Below are 18,251 nucleotides of genomic sequence, written 5' to 3'. Positions count from 1 at the left end.
CGCGCCGGGGTCGCCGCCGCGGCTCAGCGCCCGCGGGGCCGGCCAGGAGCGGGCGGCGAACGGATGCGTCGCGCCCTGCCGGGTGGGCGCCTCACCGTTCCTCGAGCCGCGCGCCCCGCGCCTGCAGAGGGTCCCGGCCGCCGCGGCCGCAGAGCCCAAACGGGCAGCGGCCGGCCGGGAACCTCCTTAGCGGAGCCCCATGATGTCAGCCGGCCCGGAGCAGCGACCGCGCGGCGGCGGGGATGGGGCCGAGGACGCAGCGCAGCTGCCTGCACGCCCCTCGCCCTCCGACGGCGGCGCCGGCCTTGGCCCTGGCCGGGGTTCGCGCGCCCCTTCGCCCGGCGGCCCCGCCGCCGCCGCGCCGCCGCCCCCAGCCCAGCCTCCTCCGAGCCTTTGGTTGGAGCTCGGGCCCACCTGCACGAGGGCGCAGCAATGCCCCAGCGAGTCCAGCGGGCAGACGAGCGGCGATCTCGGCACTAGCAGCAGCAGCAGCGCTGGGCTGTCCCCAGGTTCCGACTCAGACAGCAGCGGCGTGGTGTGCGGCGGCCGCGGCGGCAGCGGGGGCATGCGCGGCGCCCTGTCCCGCTCCTGGAGCTTGGAGAGCTTGCGCTCCGCCACCGCCGGTAAGGGCGCCGCCGCCCACCGCGCCGACGGCGCCCTCGGTTCCGGGCGTCTGTCCTCTTGAGCGCCTTCGTCCTTCCCTACCCCGCCCCCGCGACTGTCTCTCCAGTCTATCCTTTTCCTCCCTTGCTTTTTCTATTTCTCCTTTCCGCCACCTGGTCCCTTCCTTTCCATTGCTTTGCCCTTCTGATTTCTCTTTTTCCTAGTTGTCTTAACCATCCCTCCCATCTGCCCCTTTGACTCACTTCCAGAGGTGGAGCACTTGTTACAGCGGGGACCCTGCTGGCTCTGGTAGCAGGCCTGTGGTTAACTGGGAAACTGAGTTTTTAAGGCGAGACTAGCATTTGGTCCCTGGATAGGCAGTTTCCCTTGCCTAAACCGTTCTTGACTAGGCACATATCTGGTTTTGTGAACTGCAGCAATTTGACCTCTGTATGGGTGGGAAGATGAAAGAGAATCTAACAGCGAAGGGTTAGACTGCACCTTCTAGCTGGAGTATGCCTGGTCCTGGCCCCAGGACGGAGTGGCCCAGCCCAGAGGGAGTTCATCTTGTGCCCTTTGGAACAGGAGTGGTTTTCTGAGATAGAATTGCTTGGGTGTCTCCTGGAACCATATGCTTGCTCCTCTGCCAGGAGGACCAAATCTGGGTGCTGTTGGAGACAAGACTTCAGCCTTAAATAAAGAGTGAGATAGTCCAGAGTGGTCTTATGAGCAGTGATCAGCTACCCTTGATTAGTTGCTGCACTGGTTTCTTTATATTTCCCTTTTTGCAAACAATCTACAAACATTTCGAGCCTTTGCAATGGGTGCTGAGAAGACAGTTGTTGCCCAGAAATCAGGGAGGTGGTGCACCTGTCGTGCTTCTGTATAGTGTTAGGGATCCAGCCTGTAAAAGTTGCAGGGCCCCACACAGGTATGGGGGTGAGATAGTGTGTTAGATCAGAATTTCAAAGCCAGAGAGGAGTGGAGGGGCATGCATGTGGCCTCAGGATGGAGCACAGGCATGTTGAAAGGGAGCTGTGGCAGGGTCTTCAGACTACCTTGAATGCAGGGTTTGGGCCTTGCTTTATAGTCAGGGTTTGGAAAAAGAAATGATCACTTCTGCATTGAGTGTTACAGACTCCCATCTTCTTTCTTCCAAAGCAGACACGTGAAATTCAGAAAAGTTGAATAATCAGGCTCTTGTCTCCAACTTAAAAGTTTTTCATTGTTCTACAGCTGTGATTCCTTCCCATCTCTTGGGACTTCCCTAGAAACTCCTTTCTCTCCTCTCAGGTGCTTAAATAGAACCAAGCTAGATAATATGCTAAGTGAGACTTGAGACAAACTACCTATCCCTATCTTTTGCCCCAAAGGTTTTCCTTTGACTTCTAGAGTTAGAAGACCTGTGTGGTATCACCTCAGCAACTGTAAACCCAGCCCAAAGGGTCTCAGTGAGTGCCCTTGCATTTTTTCTTTATGTCCCAGGGAATATGTATCAGTGAGACAGTTGAAGATGGCAGAGATTCAGGTTTATTAAGCAACCCGGGGATCCAGGAACTCCTCATACTAGCCTAGGGGCACTGAGGCAGCCTGAATGATCTTCAGGTATATCAGTGACATTCTCATGAATATTTAGGGTATGTGTTTGTTGAGGGTTGGTGGGGGTAGTAGGTGAGTAATGAAGTCTAGAAGTCTATTCCTTAAGAGCCTAAGAGCTGACCCTTTAACCACAGGGCAAGGTTTAAAGCAACACGGTGTGAGACCTGGTAGTGAATGGCATGCTCCTCACAGGATTACTCCAGATGAGCTCAGTATTACTAGGTGTGTAGGCAGCACACTGCGCTCCAGGAGTGTTGGGCACCAACCAGCTATCGAAGCACAGGGAGGAAGCCTTTTAAATCACCTCCTCATCTTCTCTGCCCTACTCCCATCTCACTAACCCCTCCTTGCCTGTTGGTTGGACTCTCAAGAACAATGATCAGTACTAGATGTGTAAAAGGATACTGGTAAGTTTGCTGTAGAACCGTGTAAGTCCACGAAGCCATCACCTTTCTCAGTTGGATTTCTGAACAGAATTAACCCTGATGCCCTAAGACAGCCATAGAATACAACAAATTACTTTCTTCTCTTCTACAGTGCTACGAGCTTTTTGCCATCATTGGGAGGCATTGAGAAAAGCAGTCCAATAATTCTCTCTGGATTTGTGGTTCAAATGAGGAGGTCTGATTGGAAAAGGCTACTAGAGAGGAAAACTTAGTGGGAAGAGGAAAGGGAAATGAACATTTACTGAGCATTTTCTATATGCCAGGTACAGGACTGATAATCTACATATGAAAACAGATTGAGAGGGGCTGTAACTTGCTTACGATTGCCCATGAGACCATGTTTGAAGAAAGCTTCAAGCCAGGCTTGATGTGACTTGATGGGGACGTGTTGCTAGGTGTGGAGTGGTTGTCCCAGGTCTAGTGAGGAAGGACAGTGTGCTGGTTTGGTTTTCATACAGAAATAGTGTTGTAGCTAATCACATGCCCACTGTTGTTATTCAGCAGTCACAAATGGGGATGTGCCAGTTTCTCCATTTGCAAAGCAAGGAAATTAAAATCAATGGTCTGACGTCTTTTCCAATAACCTAAAATCCCATGACTCTAGTCTAAGGTATTGATTTGGGCTGGGCACTCCCCACTGAGTTGGCATGTGTGGCGTATTGTTTTTCTGTTTGAGTGGACTTCAGGCTCTATGACAAAGCACGTGTGTGTTTAATTGAACTGTGTTTATCTCTTAAGGAAGACTGAAAATTACCAGTAAGGGATCCTTAGAAAAACTTAATTATTGTTGTGTGATTTTTGTGGTGGAGCCTATTGCTAAACATTTTTGGAGCTCCCAGCAAGAACACAAAGGGTTCTGAGGTCTGAGGTGGCAGTTTACAGGCAGGGCAGGGAATTAGGCAGGGAAACCAGGTAGGACCCATAGGCTCCTCATTTCCAACAGACTTCTTGAATTTTAAATGTCAACATTTTCCACTGAAATGTCATTCATTCTGCTGTGGAGACGACTTCCCTGAAAGGCAGAATTAGAAAATGAGATGTAGTTGACAGGGTGGAATTTCCATGGCCCTTCTTTCTGCCTCACTGTTCTCATTTTCCCCCAAGCATGGTAGCCTTCAGAACCCTCAGCTAGCACCCTGCTGCTACTGCTGTTACTTGGCTAAGGCTTTTAAAATTTATGTTGTGGGTGTTTCATCTGACAATCTTAATTTCCAGTCTGGGCTTTCTGGGGTTGATGGTTTTCACTACCTGGCCAAAGTCATAGGATTTCTTCTTGGGAGAGAACCCAAGCTACCTCCACATTCTTCCGCAAGACCCTGAGGCAAGTATCTGGCTCAGGTGGGCATCAGGCTTATGAGCAGACTAGGTCTGTCTTTCATTCAGATGTTTATGTAATACCTGTTCTAGGCATAGTACTAGGCACTAGTGATAAATGAATTATACAGGTTTCTTGTCGTTAAAGAAATCACAGCACGGTGAGAAACAGGCAGTGACAATCCATTATGACAAGTGTTCTGATGGAGGTAAACCCAGCAGGATGATGTGTCAGGGGTGCTCAAGCCACTTTCACCCTATGGTTTGCTAGAAGGACTCACAGAGCTTGACAATGCTGTCACCCTCTTGGTTCTGCTTTTTTACAGTGAGAAGATACAAATTAAAAATCAGGAAAGGGAAAAGGCATGAAGGGCAGGATTTGGGAGATACCAGGCCCAAACTTGTAGGCATGCGCCTCCCCTGCATTCACACAGTCTATGCTTAATTCACACAGTAATACCTTGTGACAACATGTGAAGAATTGCCACCCAGAAAAGTTCCCCAAGCTTAGGTAACCAGGTTTTTTATTGGAGGTTAGTTATTTAAGCATGTAGCACCCACCAGACTGACTCAGTCTCCATCCCTCAAGACGTCACACTGAAACGGGGTAGCTCAAGGCCCCCACCATAAACCACATTGTTTGCATAAAGTATCTGGCAGGGCCCAAGGACCCAGATGTACAAAAACAGGATATCCCAAGGACTCCAAAGTAATCTCCTATGATTTGGTCAAGGGTCAGTAGGGTTTGACTATTCCCAAAACTTCCCTGCATAGAATCTTAAAAGAGGTTGCTATTATGGGGGCTAGTCCAGAGAAACACTTTGGCAGAAGGAGGTATGGCCTGGGGTATGCATTTTGCTGTATTAAGGAGTAGAAAGCACTTAAAGAGAGAAGACCAATGTATATAGATGCATAAGGATTACAGAGGAAAGAAGCCTGTGGTGCTGAGCACTGGTGCTAGGGTCTCACAGGTGATTTGGGGGTATAGCAGTTGCAGCTAGCATGGTATAATGAGCCCAGTGAAAGGGGAAGCATCACAAAGAAAGATCAGGCTACAGCTCCATACCCAGTAACTCAGATTAATCATGATCCTTGGAGCCATGGAAAGGTTTTCTAAGCAGAAAGTTGATGTGGCACATTGCTTGCTTGCTCTTTCTTTATAATGATTTGTTTTTAATGTTATATAAGCAAAAGGCACACTTTGGGGTGTAAAATTCTAAAAGTTTTGACAGATGATATGTAGTCATGTTAACCACGACCACCTCAAACTACAAAATAGATTCATCACTCCAGAAAGTGAGTGCCGCTCTTTGTAATGAACTCCTTTCCTCCCCCTCCAGTTCCTTGCTAATCTGTTCTCCATCCCTGTGGACTTGACTATTCCAAAAGGTCATAGTAATGGAATTTCATCATGTGTTGCCTTTTGAATCTGGCTTCTTTTACCTAGTGCAATACATTGAACTTTCATCCATGTTTTTGCCTTTATCAGTAGTTTTCTTTTCCTTTTAATTACTAAATAGTATTCCATTAAATAGATGTACCATAGTTTATCCATTCACTAGTTGAAGGATGGTTTCCAGTTTTTGGCTATCGCTATTGCAAGTAATGCTGCTATGACCAATAGTGCACAAAACTTTATATGGACGTAAGTTTTTATTTCTCTTGGGAGAAGTGCATTGCTGGGTCATATGGTAAGTGTATGCTTAACTGTATAAGAAACTAACAAACTCATTTTCAAAGTAGCTGTACGTTTTGCATCCCTATTAACAAAGTACAACAGTTCCCATTGGCCTATATTCTCATTAGCTCAGTATTGCCAAATTTTGTAAGCCATTCTATTAAGTGTGGAATATCTCATTTGGTTTTAGTTTGCATTTCCTTAGTGACTTCCGATATTGAGCATCTTTTTTTCTTATTTGTCATATGTACATCATTATTGCTAAAGTGTCTAAATCTTCTTTATTGGATTGCTTATTTTCTTATTGTTGCATTTTGAGAGTTCTTTATATATTCTGAGTATAAGTGCTTTTCCAGACATGTAATCAATTTTCAAACCTTTTTTCCAGTGTGTAGCTTGTATTTTAATTCTCTAATGGTATATTTTGCAGCATAAAGGTTATCGTTTCAAAACTGAATCCAATTAATCATTTTCCTCTTTTGGACATACTTTTGGTGTGGCATCTGGGAACTCTTTACTTAATCTGAGGTTACAGAGATTTTCTGCTGTGTTTTCCCCTGAAAGTCTTAGTAGTTTTATATTTTATACTTAGATTTGTTTTATCTATTTGGAGTTAATTTTGTATGGGTTGAGGAAAGGGTCACAGTTCATTTTTGTATGTGCATTTCCCGCTTTGCAGCACCATTTCTTGAAAAGACCGTCCTTCCTTGACATTATTAAAAGACATCCTTGATTGTCTTTGTACGTTTGTTAAAAACCCTATATTATGGGTGTATTTCTGGACTCTATTTAAAGTCCATATTGTAACTTTAAAGCAGGTATGCAAGCCCTCCAAATTTCTTTTTCAGTAATGTTTTATTCATTCTATTTTTTAACCTTTCCATGTATACTTTATAATTAGCTTGTCAATATCTACAGAATGTCCTCTTGCAGTTTTAGTATAGATTGTTTTGAATCTATATATCTCGTTTGGGAGAATTGAAATCTTAACAATGTGGGATCTTCCAGATCATAGACACTGTTCATCAGAAGCTAAGAAACCAAACCAAAAAGTCCTCACCAGATATCACCTACATTGCCTACAGATTTTCATGAATTCCTTTAATCCTGAGGTTTCCAAAATATCTTTTTAAATTTTTTTTTTTTAGTTATAGATGGACACACAAAATATCTTTTTTTAAAAGAGAAAAAGAGAGAGCGAGAGTGAGCGAGAGAGAATTTTTTTTTAATATTTATTTTTTAGTTTTCGGCGGACACAACATCTTTGTATGTGGTGCTGAGGATTGAACCCAGGCCGCACGCATGCCAGGTGAGTGCGCTACCGCTTGAGCCACATCCCCAGCCCCCACACAAAATATATTTATTTTTATGTGGTGCTGAGAATCGATCCCAGTGCCTCATGTTTGCGAGGTTTACCCCTGAGCTACAGCCCCAGCCCTCCTAAATATCTTAAAGTTGCTGAGCCTGCCAGAAAGTAATGTTCCTTTTATAAGCTGGGAACACCATAAGCCAGGTACTAGGCAGTTTTTCCAAGAGGGCTTTTTAAGTGTTGGCTCTATGGAGTCAACCTTAGGTTCTTAAGTGTCCAGTCATATTCTGCTTAAATGAGCATCTTTTTCAAATATGAATATGAACAGGCAAGGCCTGTTTACATAACCAGTATTTCCAATAGATTTCTTGTTAACAAGGAGGACAGATTCTTATTGAATCTATGAAAATAACTGTATTGCTATGAAACTCAGAATACATACTAAAAGTTTCCATATTCTGGAGTGGTCAAGCAGGGGAAAAGATTTTATTTTCAAATGTTTTGTTTTAGTTTATAAAAGCATGGTATACTAAATAGATATAACCCCCCCCCCAAAAAAAAAAAAGAAAAAAGTGTTCCTTAAGTATCTAGAAAATGGTACATTAAAATATCAACATTTTCCAAATAAAAACCACAATCATCCTCCCAAAGTTCATTGGGCTTTAATTAATTAATTCTTGCTCAGCTTCAGCTTGGATTAGCCGTCTCTTGAGCCCATCTCATTCTGAAACTCTGGATTTAGCTTGTCATTGTGGTCTCAAAGATTTTTATGCTTTGTCATCAAAGCCTGCACACAAAAGTACCTGGCATTGACTTTTTGTGTGGCTCTTGAGACTGTCTTTTTTTTTTTTTTTGGTAAAGACAAAGCATTCAAGCTGATAGCTGAAGCATCAGAATAAAATGAAACCAAACAAAAAAATTATGTATAAAGTAGCTGTAATTAATTTATTACTGATCATTTCAAAAAATTGATGTAGCCCATAACAAGAAAATTGTCACTAACAATTTTGAGCTTATAATAAGAATACTCTAAACTGGTTTGTTTCTGCAGTATAACGAACAAGATAATAAAGCCAACCAAAAAGGTTCTAGACAATATCAACACAATGATTAGTCCTCTTTTTAAAGAAGACAATTATTATTTTATTTAATTTATAAAAATAGATGAACATAATCTGCATAGAGCAAGACATCTTCAGATATCACATATAATAATCCTGACAAAATTATATTATTAATATACCAAACAAATCTGTAAGGAGGTTGAGTAAGTTTAGAGTGAGGCCTAAACATATGTATATTAATAAAACTCCATAGGTAAGTGATGTGAACTTTTAATTGAATACCACTAGCCTACAAAAAGCTAGATTCAAGTTGTAGAGTCTACATTTTTAAAATAATTGAAATTATGACTGATAACACTGTCATGTTGTTATATAATACCAGGCAGAACAGCACCAGGACTCTGATAAATGGGAAATACATCACACACAAGGGTGGCATGAGCATTTCTCCAGGAATGTCCACTTCCCACCTAGCATACGATTTCTGAAATATTTATATTAATGTTTTACATGTACAGATTTAACCGAGGGAAAGCTGAATATCTCTTCCCATTTGACAGCTCTTCCCATTCAATTCATCAGTAGTAGCATAATCAAGTAAATCTCAAAATATCTAGCATTTGTTTTTTTTAATTTATTTTTAATTTTTTATTTATTCTAATCAGCTATACATGACAGAATGCTCTTCAATTCATTGTACACAATTAGAGCACAATTTTTCACTTCTCTGGTTGTACATGAAGTAGGGTCACACCATTCGTACGTAGCACTTGTATTTTTTTACAAAGTGAAAAGAACAAATGCATTAGGATTTTCCAGGGGCCTTCTGGGAAATGTCAAAGGTGGTCTTCTTGCAAAAGTTATCATGTAGTATTTGATCTTTGAAAGGCGGAATATCAAAAGTTGTTGGGAGATTTGAACATCAATTTAGGTAGGATTGTGAGTTATACAGAATAGTACATGGCTACATATTTAACCAAAGTGGCAATAATGTATTTTTAAGTTAACATGATTGTAAAATCCTTGGCTCTTTCCTAAGTAAGAAACTTTTAAAAAAAATAATCAAGGATATTACAAAGTCAACATAAAGCATAGGAAATGATTCTGATAATACTCAGAATTTCTGATATCTAGACCAGTTACACAGAAAGCAATAGATAACCTTTTACAACCTCTTTTCAAGAGCTGGTGAATGATCCTAGGAATTTTTTCCATTTTAACAGAGAAAACCAAATTCTATCTTTTTACAACAGTATAATACTTGAAAATAGCCCCCTCTCTTCTGTTGTAGTACTAGGGGTTGAACCCAGGGCCTTGCACTTGCTAGACAAGTGCTCTTCTACTGAGCTACACCCCAGCCCCTTTTTAATTTATTTTGAGACAGAGTCCCAATCAGATTCCCAGACTGACCTCTAGGTTGAGATCCTCCTGCCTCAATTTTTCCCACATAGCTGAGATTATAGGTGTGCACTCTTAGGCCCAGCCTTAAATGTGTTTTGTTTTTTTTAAATTGTTAATTCAAGCTAAACAGCTTTGAGCTTGACAAAATTTCCTTTTTAAATTTTTTTTGGACTGGGGATTGAATTCAGAGGTGCTTTACCACTGAACCACATCCCTAGCCCTTTTTATTTTTTTTATTTTCAGACAGAGTCTCACTAAGTTGCTAAAGGCCCCCTAAGTTGCTGAGGCTGGCCCAGAACTTCAGTCCTCCTGCCTCATTCTCCCAAGTTTCTGGGATTACAGACAAAATAAACATATTAATTAATAGACTCGATGTATAGCCTCTCCCTCTCTGTATCATATAGAAATTTAAAATATTTATAACAAAGTATGTTTAATAATCAGAGATTCAGTATTTTGACTTTGAAATGATTTAGGTTATCTATTCAATATCTATTAATTAACTCCAAGGTTTTAAGTTACTTGAAAATCTTGAAAATTATCTTTCAAGTTATCTATTTAACCTATTTAAAGTTCATCAAAATAGTGATTCAATTTGATTAAACATTTCTTTATCATCTTAAACATTTAGTAGAAGAAATGGTAGCTTATTCAATCAGAAAACCCATTAAGCTGGGTGCAGTGGTGCACACCTTACTCCAGTGGCTTGGGAGGCTAAGCCTCAGCAATTTAGCAAGACTTTGTCTCAAAAATAAACAAGGGCTGGGAATGTCAGTGGCACAGCATCCCTTTTGTCCAGTACTCCCCACTCCCACCCCCCAAAAAAAACTTTCTTTCACATTGAGAGCATTTGAGGTTCCATTTCCTTAACTTGTGGTAATTTTACGAATATTCAGTTTGTCCAAGCACTTGCTTACATCAAAGCCAATCAGAATAGAGCTTCTTTAAGAGACTGTATCAAATTTGGTAATACTATCTGGAGATTATTGCACACACAATGAGAGGGAAAGGCTTTTCTGAATTACAGACCTGCAGTCACACAGAGAGAAAGATTATAGCTTCAGTTATAAAATCTCAATCATGGGTCAAATAGAAATAGAAATATAAAACTCACCAGTCTGGATATCGGCTTCCCAGTGGGAATGAAATTAGTTATTGATTTGAGCTCAAGATAGACTAAGAGACAAATAGAAAAGACTAACGAATCAGATTCTCTGTTATCAACCACTTGACAGAAAAAGGTCTCTATAAACCATTAATCTGTTCACATAGATCACCAAATGGTCACAGCATGAAATAAAAGAAGCCTTCCCAAGAACTCAGATGAGTACTCCGAAGAAATCAAAACCAAATATGCTCTTGGATCGGAGTCTAGAGCACAGGGCCAAAAGTGGGACATAGTGTGGGTCCCAGGTCCCAGTCAGAAATGGAGCAGCCCTTATCTGAGGGGAGCAAACAGGGATCCAAAGGTGAGCTCCAGTCCTATGCAAGTGCACATATCAAGACTGTGAAGGACAAAATTAACTGGAAAATTAAGGAGATGATTTTATTCAGGGTATTGCTATAGGAATGATGTTCATTAATGAAGAACAACGCAGGGAGAAAACTGGAATTTCATTTTTTAAGGGGGAGTCATTGAAGATGGTTAGAAATGCATCAGGACTTGGGAGGGCAGGTGGTCCTTTGTGGCTAACCCTCTCTCAGAACCCAAGAGGGGATTTCTCTGCTTCTTGGCAGCAGACTTACATGAAGGGCTTACATGAAGTTCATGTTGTCAGAACTCTTCCGTTCACTTCTGTCCACTTCTATAGATTTGGGATTTTCTTTTCTTTTTTCTTTTTTTTTTTTTTTTTTGGCCCTGACAGACCCAGATGTTGTTGGAGATATTTTACTATGAATTTAGTTACTTTAATATACATAGAATTATCCAGGTTATGGATAATTGATTAGTCAAGTTTTCAAGAAATTGTCCATTTCATCCATGTCATCAAATTTATGAGCATAAGATAATGCAGAGTATTATGCTTTTAAAGTACTTAAAGTCTGTTTTGTTATTACTATTATTCATAATTTGGATCTTCTTTATTTCCTATTTTAATTAGTCTGACAAGTTTATCAATTTTATTGGACTTTGCAAGGAACTAGCTTTTTGTTGCATTGACTTTTTTCTCTATTGTTTTTCTTTTTTTCAATTTCATTGAGTCCTTTTATCAGTATTACTTCTTATATTCTGCTTTCTTTAGGCTTCTTTTGCTGTACTTCTATTTTCTTAAGGTTACAAGTATAGATGATTGATTCCAGATCTTTCGACTTTTGTAATAGAAGCATTTAAAGCTATAAATCTTCCTCTATGATTGCTTTAGCTGTATTTTACAAATTTTGGTATGTTATATTTTTATTTTTATTCAATTAAAATACTTTAATTTCCTTTGTGATTTCCTTTTTATCTATAGATTACTTTTATTTATTTAGTAATTTTTATTTCTTAACAGTGCTGGGACTGAACCTGGGGCCTTAAATATGGGAAGCACTTAACCACAGAAACATATCCTCAGCTCTAAAGATATGTTTAAATATGTTATTTGTTTTGTTTTAAAAGTATTTTTTTACTTGTCAATGGACTTTATTTTACTTATTTATAAGTAGTGCTGAGACTCAAACCCAATACCTCACATGTTTTGGCAAGCACTCCACCACTGAGCTACAATCCTAGCCCTTTTAAATGTGTTTTTAGATTTCCAAATATTCAAGATTTTCCACATGTCTTTCATTGATTTCCAGTTTTATTTGAGTATAGTCAAATAAAATTTAGTAGCTTTAAATTTGTTAAGCTTTTTTAGCCCAGAATATAGTTTATCTTGGTTAATGTTGGATACCAATTTTATTTTAAAAGGTCATTGTCCCTTCTATATTAGGAGAGTAATTATGAATCCATCAAGAACTGAGCTGAACTGAGCTGAGCTGGAGAGCAGAGCTGCCAAGTGTTGAAGTGATCTTTTAAGACAACAAGCCAAAATGAAAGAGTAGTCATGCGTCACTTAATGACAGGGATGCATTCTGAGAAGTACATTGTTAGATGATTACATGGTTGTATGAACATCATAGTGTGTCCTTACAAAATCTAGGCTCTATGCCTAGGCTATACCAGATATATATATATATATATACATACATATACATACACACACACACACACACATACATACATATATACATATATACACATATACACATATATATGTATGTATATATGTGTATACACACACACATATATATACATGCATATCTCACATAACTTCTAGGGCCACGATGAGCAAAACAATAAGATTAAGTCAAGCACTGGAGAAAATGTTGCATTCAAGAAATGTGGTAAACACAAAATATATGATATGGCAGCCACATAACACAGCACACTGTTTTACAGTCATATGTAGTATACCTGTATACATATAGATAAGTAGAAAGAGTATGCTCTGAAATAATGATAAAGAGCACAGTGTGGTAAATACATAAACCAGTACCTTGGTCATTTATCATCAGTGTCAAGAAATACGCACTGTACATAATTATGCTGCTAGACTTTCATTCATGCAGCTGGTTTGTTTACATCAGCATCACCATAAACACATGACTGATACATCACACCGTGATGTCACTACAACAATGACATTACTGGGTGATGGGAATTTTTCAGCTCCATTATAATCTTTATGAGACCCCCATTGTATATGTGCTTATGATTATTCAGTTCATGACTGGTAACAGCCATACCTTTAATCACTTACTGTAACACTGCAAGCAAGAGGCACCAGTTCCCCCAATGTTGTCCCCCCACTCAGTGAAGCAGTACCAGTCCAGGGGCTGATGTATCAGTACAGACAGTGGCATTGTAGCACTGCTAAGGAAGTTCTGAACAAAAGGCCCCTGCTGTTTCTGGGACCCAGGGTCCTGGGTGGCGAGCAGGGGAAGGGATGGAAATGGAAAAGCCCTGGAGACTTGGGGGGAAGAATATCTTTGAGGCTCCTTTCTTCTGAATAAGGTCTCTGCAGAGTCACCTGGGGAAAGTAGCCCTTGACCAAACACCCTGGACAAAGAGGCCTCTTCATGGAGGCAGCACCTGTACTAGGAGTTGCAGATCTGTGTAAAAATCTGACTGAACCAGAGGCCCAACCCTCGTGAAAAGCTCCCCAAGGGACTGCAGTGCAATGGATGTGCACCAAATCTGTTCTGGGGAAGTAAAGCTTTTGCTTTATGTGTATCATATGTGTGTGTGTGTATGTGTGTGTGTGTGTGTGTGTGTATGATTTATCTATCTATCTATCTATCTATCTATCTATCTATCTATACTGCCTATGGTGAAGCCTAAAATAACACACAACGATCGTGAGCCAGGAGCTGGACTCCTCATTCTTTTTGGTTACCTAAGCAAGACATAATGGTGGCCATAAACTAAAACACTATCAATGGGGAAAGACAAGCAGATGGACTTCAAAGATGATGAGGAAGTGGTGTTTCCAGCACTGGTGTAACAGATTAGTTCCATAGTTTGGGGTTCCTTGGAAGCAGACGCAGACAGAATTTAAAGTGCAGGATGGCTATGAGAGGGAGGGGAAGGAAGTAACAGAGGGCCCGGGGACAAGTCTCTCTTCATCCACAATGCAGACCCAGTGGCAGCCTTCACCAACTTCTCGGGGTACCAGTGAGCTAGAATTGCCCTTCAAAGTTGCCTCAGTTTGGACCAAGACAGTTAGCTGTCTCTATCCTTCCCTGTCAGCCTGCCGTTGGACATAGGCCACTCAGTGAATAGGCAGCGGTGAAGCCTGTCTGTCACAGCATTGCAGCACCAGGCAACAAGCCCTCCTAAGAGAGGATCTGGGTGTTGTACCAAGGAGCAGAAGAGAGGCATCTGCCACATCCAAGAGGTTAACTTGGGTACCTGGGGAATGGAGATGTTCACTGAGGTACATAGTCCAGGTCAGATAGGCTGGGGGAAGAAGGTTCCCTGTTCACTTTGGGACACAATGGTAACTGGGGACTTCATCAACAGTGAAGATCAGGTCCCCTTCTTCCAAGGGCACAGGAAGCTACTTGTGCTCATCATTTTTTTCCCCTGTATTTTGTGATGCTTTGGTAATGTGGGGCCTTGCCTTCTCTGGAGAGACTGCCTCTCCCAAGGCTAGCTAATTCCTGTAGATGGCAGTCATTTACCCAGAGTGCATCTCAAACGCAAGCCACCTTCTCTGTAGATCTCTCATGTGCTAAGCCACTGTTCCTCTGCCCTAATCCTCCTAGGGAACCACCACTGGGGACAGCTCCTACAGCCCAGAGCTCAGTGAAATGATTCAGACTAGCCTATCTTACACTGTTCCCTACCTCACCTTTCCTTCCCACAGTATCCACAATAAAGGCTCTCGCCTACATTCTTCTTGACTCTTTTTGCCTTCTGGTCAACCCTGGTGCTTCCCCATATGATCCTGCATATATGCCATGTCTCTGGTTGGTAAAGATCTGAGTGTAAACTTTGTCCTTCATGACAGTCATTTCTGACTCTGTGTGTCTGAGCATCCCTGATTAAAACGCACCTTGGGTGCATTTAAAAGCCTTGGGAGTAATTACTCAGGTGGTCTTGGCTTTCCATGCTGGTATGTAAGCAACTCTTTCCCCACCAGAGCGCCCTCAGCAGTCAGGAGTGGAAGGACACTGCTGAGTGGATATAGGGGAGAGGGTACAAGGCAACTGCAAACTGACTCTTCTGTTTAGTCCTCACTAAAGTTTTATTTTATGGGTAAGAAAAATGGCAGTTCATAGAAGTGAAGTGCCTAGCAAGTGATGGTTACTTCATCTGTTGGTTGATTAAGTAGCTTAGGTTTGATTTCAGGTCTGCTTGATTTCAATGTTTGTTCTATTCTGTCAGCCCCTGATCTGAGGTCTTCAGAGAACAATGACAAGTTGATGCATGAAGCAGTTGCCCAAGGCAAGTGAAAATGAAACTAGAGTCCTGCTCCAGCATATCCTAGGTGTGTAACCCAGAGCATTAGTCTTGAGGGGCTGTAGTAGGGAGCCTTGTTTTACTACAATGAACACTAAAGGCAGGTAACTTTATAAAGAAAAAAGGTTTACTTAGCTCACAATTTTGGTAGTTCAAAGCCAAAGTCAGTGGTCCCATTTATTTGGCCCCTGGAAAGGCAGCAGATGGCAGCACGTCATGACAGGAATGCTCATGGCAGGAAGAGCTTACATCTCCAAGCAGGAAGTCAGAGAAAGACCAAGATCACACACACTCTGCCAAAGGGCACATCCCCAGTGACCTAAGGGCCTTCTACACCTTCCAACAGTGCCACCCTGCAAACCAACACTTTGACCACAGTGGGCCCTTCAAGGACATGTCTGAATCATATCCAAACCTTAGCAGGGATGTTGAGTAGAAAAAGGAATTCATGGGCCCAGTAAGCTTGGAGAGTACAAGTTAAGTCTCACAGAGCCTATGATATTCTTATATGCATTACAGAGCTCTCAAAATTCATCTGACCAGAGAAATGTATGTGTGTGTGTGTGTGTATGTGTGTGTGTGAGAGAGAGAGAGAGAGAGAGAGAGAGAGAGAGAGAGAGAGAGGGCAATGTCCATGTGTGTGTTGGATGTGTATGTTGTACCTGGGTGTCTTTTCTTTTCTCTGCATCAGCCTCCTTCATCTGCATTGGAAAGCAATAACTTCCCCCAGTTCACCTGAGGCAGCTCACAGAGTCCAAGGTCAGATATGACAGTCTTTCCACGTAGAGAGGCCAAGTCTCTCTCATTCTCAATTCCAGACCCTGGGGGAGGATCCTGGCTGCCTTAACATGTATAATCACCTGAATCTTGCACAGTGTGAGGCCCTTTGTGAGCTAGACAGATGGCACTCCTAGAGCGTCTCCTCTCATTTTAGTGAGTCTAGCTAGTTTCATTTCAAATGCTTCTAGTCTCATTTAAAAATGCTATTTATACATGTGAAGCAGAGAAGATACAGATTGCTAGAAAGCATAGCCCAGACAGGGTGCTGAGGCCTTGAAAGGGAAGAGGCTCCTGTACTGAAAGTTGACTGGGATTTTAACTACACGCCTATGGAAGAGCAGCTGTTCTATCCACAGGAGACAGCAGGGGGCCACAGGACAGAGCCGAGGACCCTCCACCAGCAACCATGTGGAGCCCAGCAAAAAGCACAGAGATCTCACCAGCAGGATATGCTATATTAGATCCATGCCTCCACTTCATTCACACCTCTGCTTCATTTCACATGGCAACCATCTCCCCAAGATAGTGTAGGATTTTAAAGGGGCTACATGTGAGATACAGAGGAAATTTTGGGAACTAAGTGGCTTAATCTTAATTTGCAAGTCCCTGCCCTCCAAGGACTTCCCTTTTTGCTGCCTTTAGCATTCAACGGGCCTTGAAGCATTTTCTTCTCTTCACTCCCTACATCATCAAAAGTGCCCTGGCTCTCAGGGCTTTAGGTGGTCTGCACGGGCAGGAGAGATGAAATTGTGGGGAAGCACATTCTCAGTACTGAAATGCAGTAGGGATTGAGAATCATTGAACACATTATCATTCCTCTCCTAACCCAACACTTGTACTTCCTACTTGATTTTTATTTTTCCACCATGGTACGCCAGTGATTGAGAACACAGCTGTTGTGTGACCCCAAGAGTGGCCCATTGCAGGGACTGAACTCATTTTATGCTACATCCCGTGTACCTCCCCAAGAAGCAGAGAGCCTGTGGGCCATGCTGCACTACCCAGCTCCCCCCCCCCCCCCGCCACATCTGTGCAAGTCTCAGGAAGAGAGCTTTGCAAAATCAGAGAGCTTCCTAACATTCCCAGGTTAGGGAAGGGTCTCCTCAAAGGGCTGGAGATGATGATGAATACTGTCCACTCTTCAATGACCTCCTCTTTCCAATGTTGCTTCTCAGAGGGGTCCTGGGCACTATGGACTGTGAAGGCCACATTGGCTGTGGGCTTTTAATGCAAAAGCAGTTTGAGAAATGTAGAGGAAGACATGGATTCATGTTCTAAGCATCAAATCTGATTTTTAAATTTTTTAAAAGCATATATTAGTTAGTTTTTCATCACTGTGACCAAAATACCTGATGAGAACAACTTAGAGGAGAAAAAGGTTATTTGGGCTCAGTTTCAGAGGTTCAGTGCATGGTCAGCCAACTCCATTGATCTGGGCCTGAAGAACATCGTGGCCAAATGGTGTGGCAGAGGAAAGCTGCTCAGTTCATGGCATACAGGAAGCAGAGAGAAAGATGAGCCAGGGGGTCAAGAGGCCCAAGGGCATGTCTCCAGCTACCCACCTTCTCCAGCTGTGTCCCACCTGCCTGCAGTTACCACTCAATACCATGGTCCTTTCAAATTACTAATCCATCAAATGGATAAATCCACTGATTAGGATATAGGTTTCATAATCTAATAATTTCACCTCCCAAACTAGCACAGGAACTTTTGGGAGACACCTCATATCCAAATCATAACTGTGCAGGAGACAATGGAGCGTTATCGAAGATAAATTTGGACTTGACAGCTACACAGACACTGGGTTTGGATCCCAGCCATGCCTCTTACTGTGACAAACTGACAAGTGACCTAATTTCTGCACTCAGATTCCTCATCTGTGAAGTCAGAATTATGATATGATTATGAGAGTTTTAATGAGGATTAGAGGAATCCATGTGTGTAAGGCACCTAATTTACTACCTGGCACATAGTAGATAATAAATTTTTTGAATGAATGGATTAATCTCTGATAGAGAAACAAGTCAGATGAAGTTTGCTGTGGAAGAGTAGCTCTGACTGCCCAGTG

At 42.0% G+C, this 18,251-nt stretch overlaps 1 protein-coding gene across 2 annotated transcripts in view; it reads left to right on the top strand.

The window, feature by feature from the left end:
• Positions 1-23: 23 nt before the first annotated feature.
• ARHGEF4 (Rho guanine nucleotide exchange factor 4) overlaps positions 24-18,251 on the top strand; it is a 78,537-nt gene continuing 60,309 nt past the window's right edge. The window contains exon 1 of one of the 2 annotated variants that reach the window (XM_081260874.1): positions 24-623. In XM_081260874.1, coding sequence (XP_081117000.1) covers positions 200-623 — 424 coding nt within the window. In that variant the 5' untranslated portion in view covers positions 24-199. The remainder of the gene's footprint in view (positions 624-18,251) is intronic. The other variant, XM_081260873.1, reaches the window with a different exon arrangement.

The sequence above is a fragment of the Spermophilus citellus genome (genome assembly GCF_964194105.1).
Source record: "Spermophilus citellus genome assembly, chromosome: 11".
NCBI lineage: Eukaryota > Metazoa > Chordata > Mammalia > Rodentia > Sciuridae > Spermophilus > Spermophilus citellus.
The sequence above is the reverse complement of the archived record's forward strand: the minus strand, read 5'-3'. Positions and strand labels throughout refer to the sequence as shown.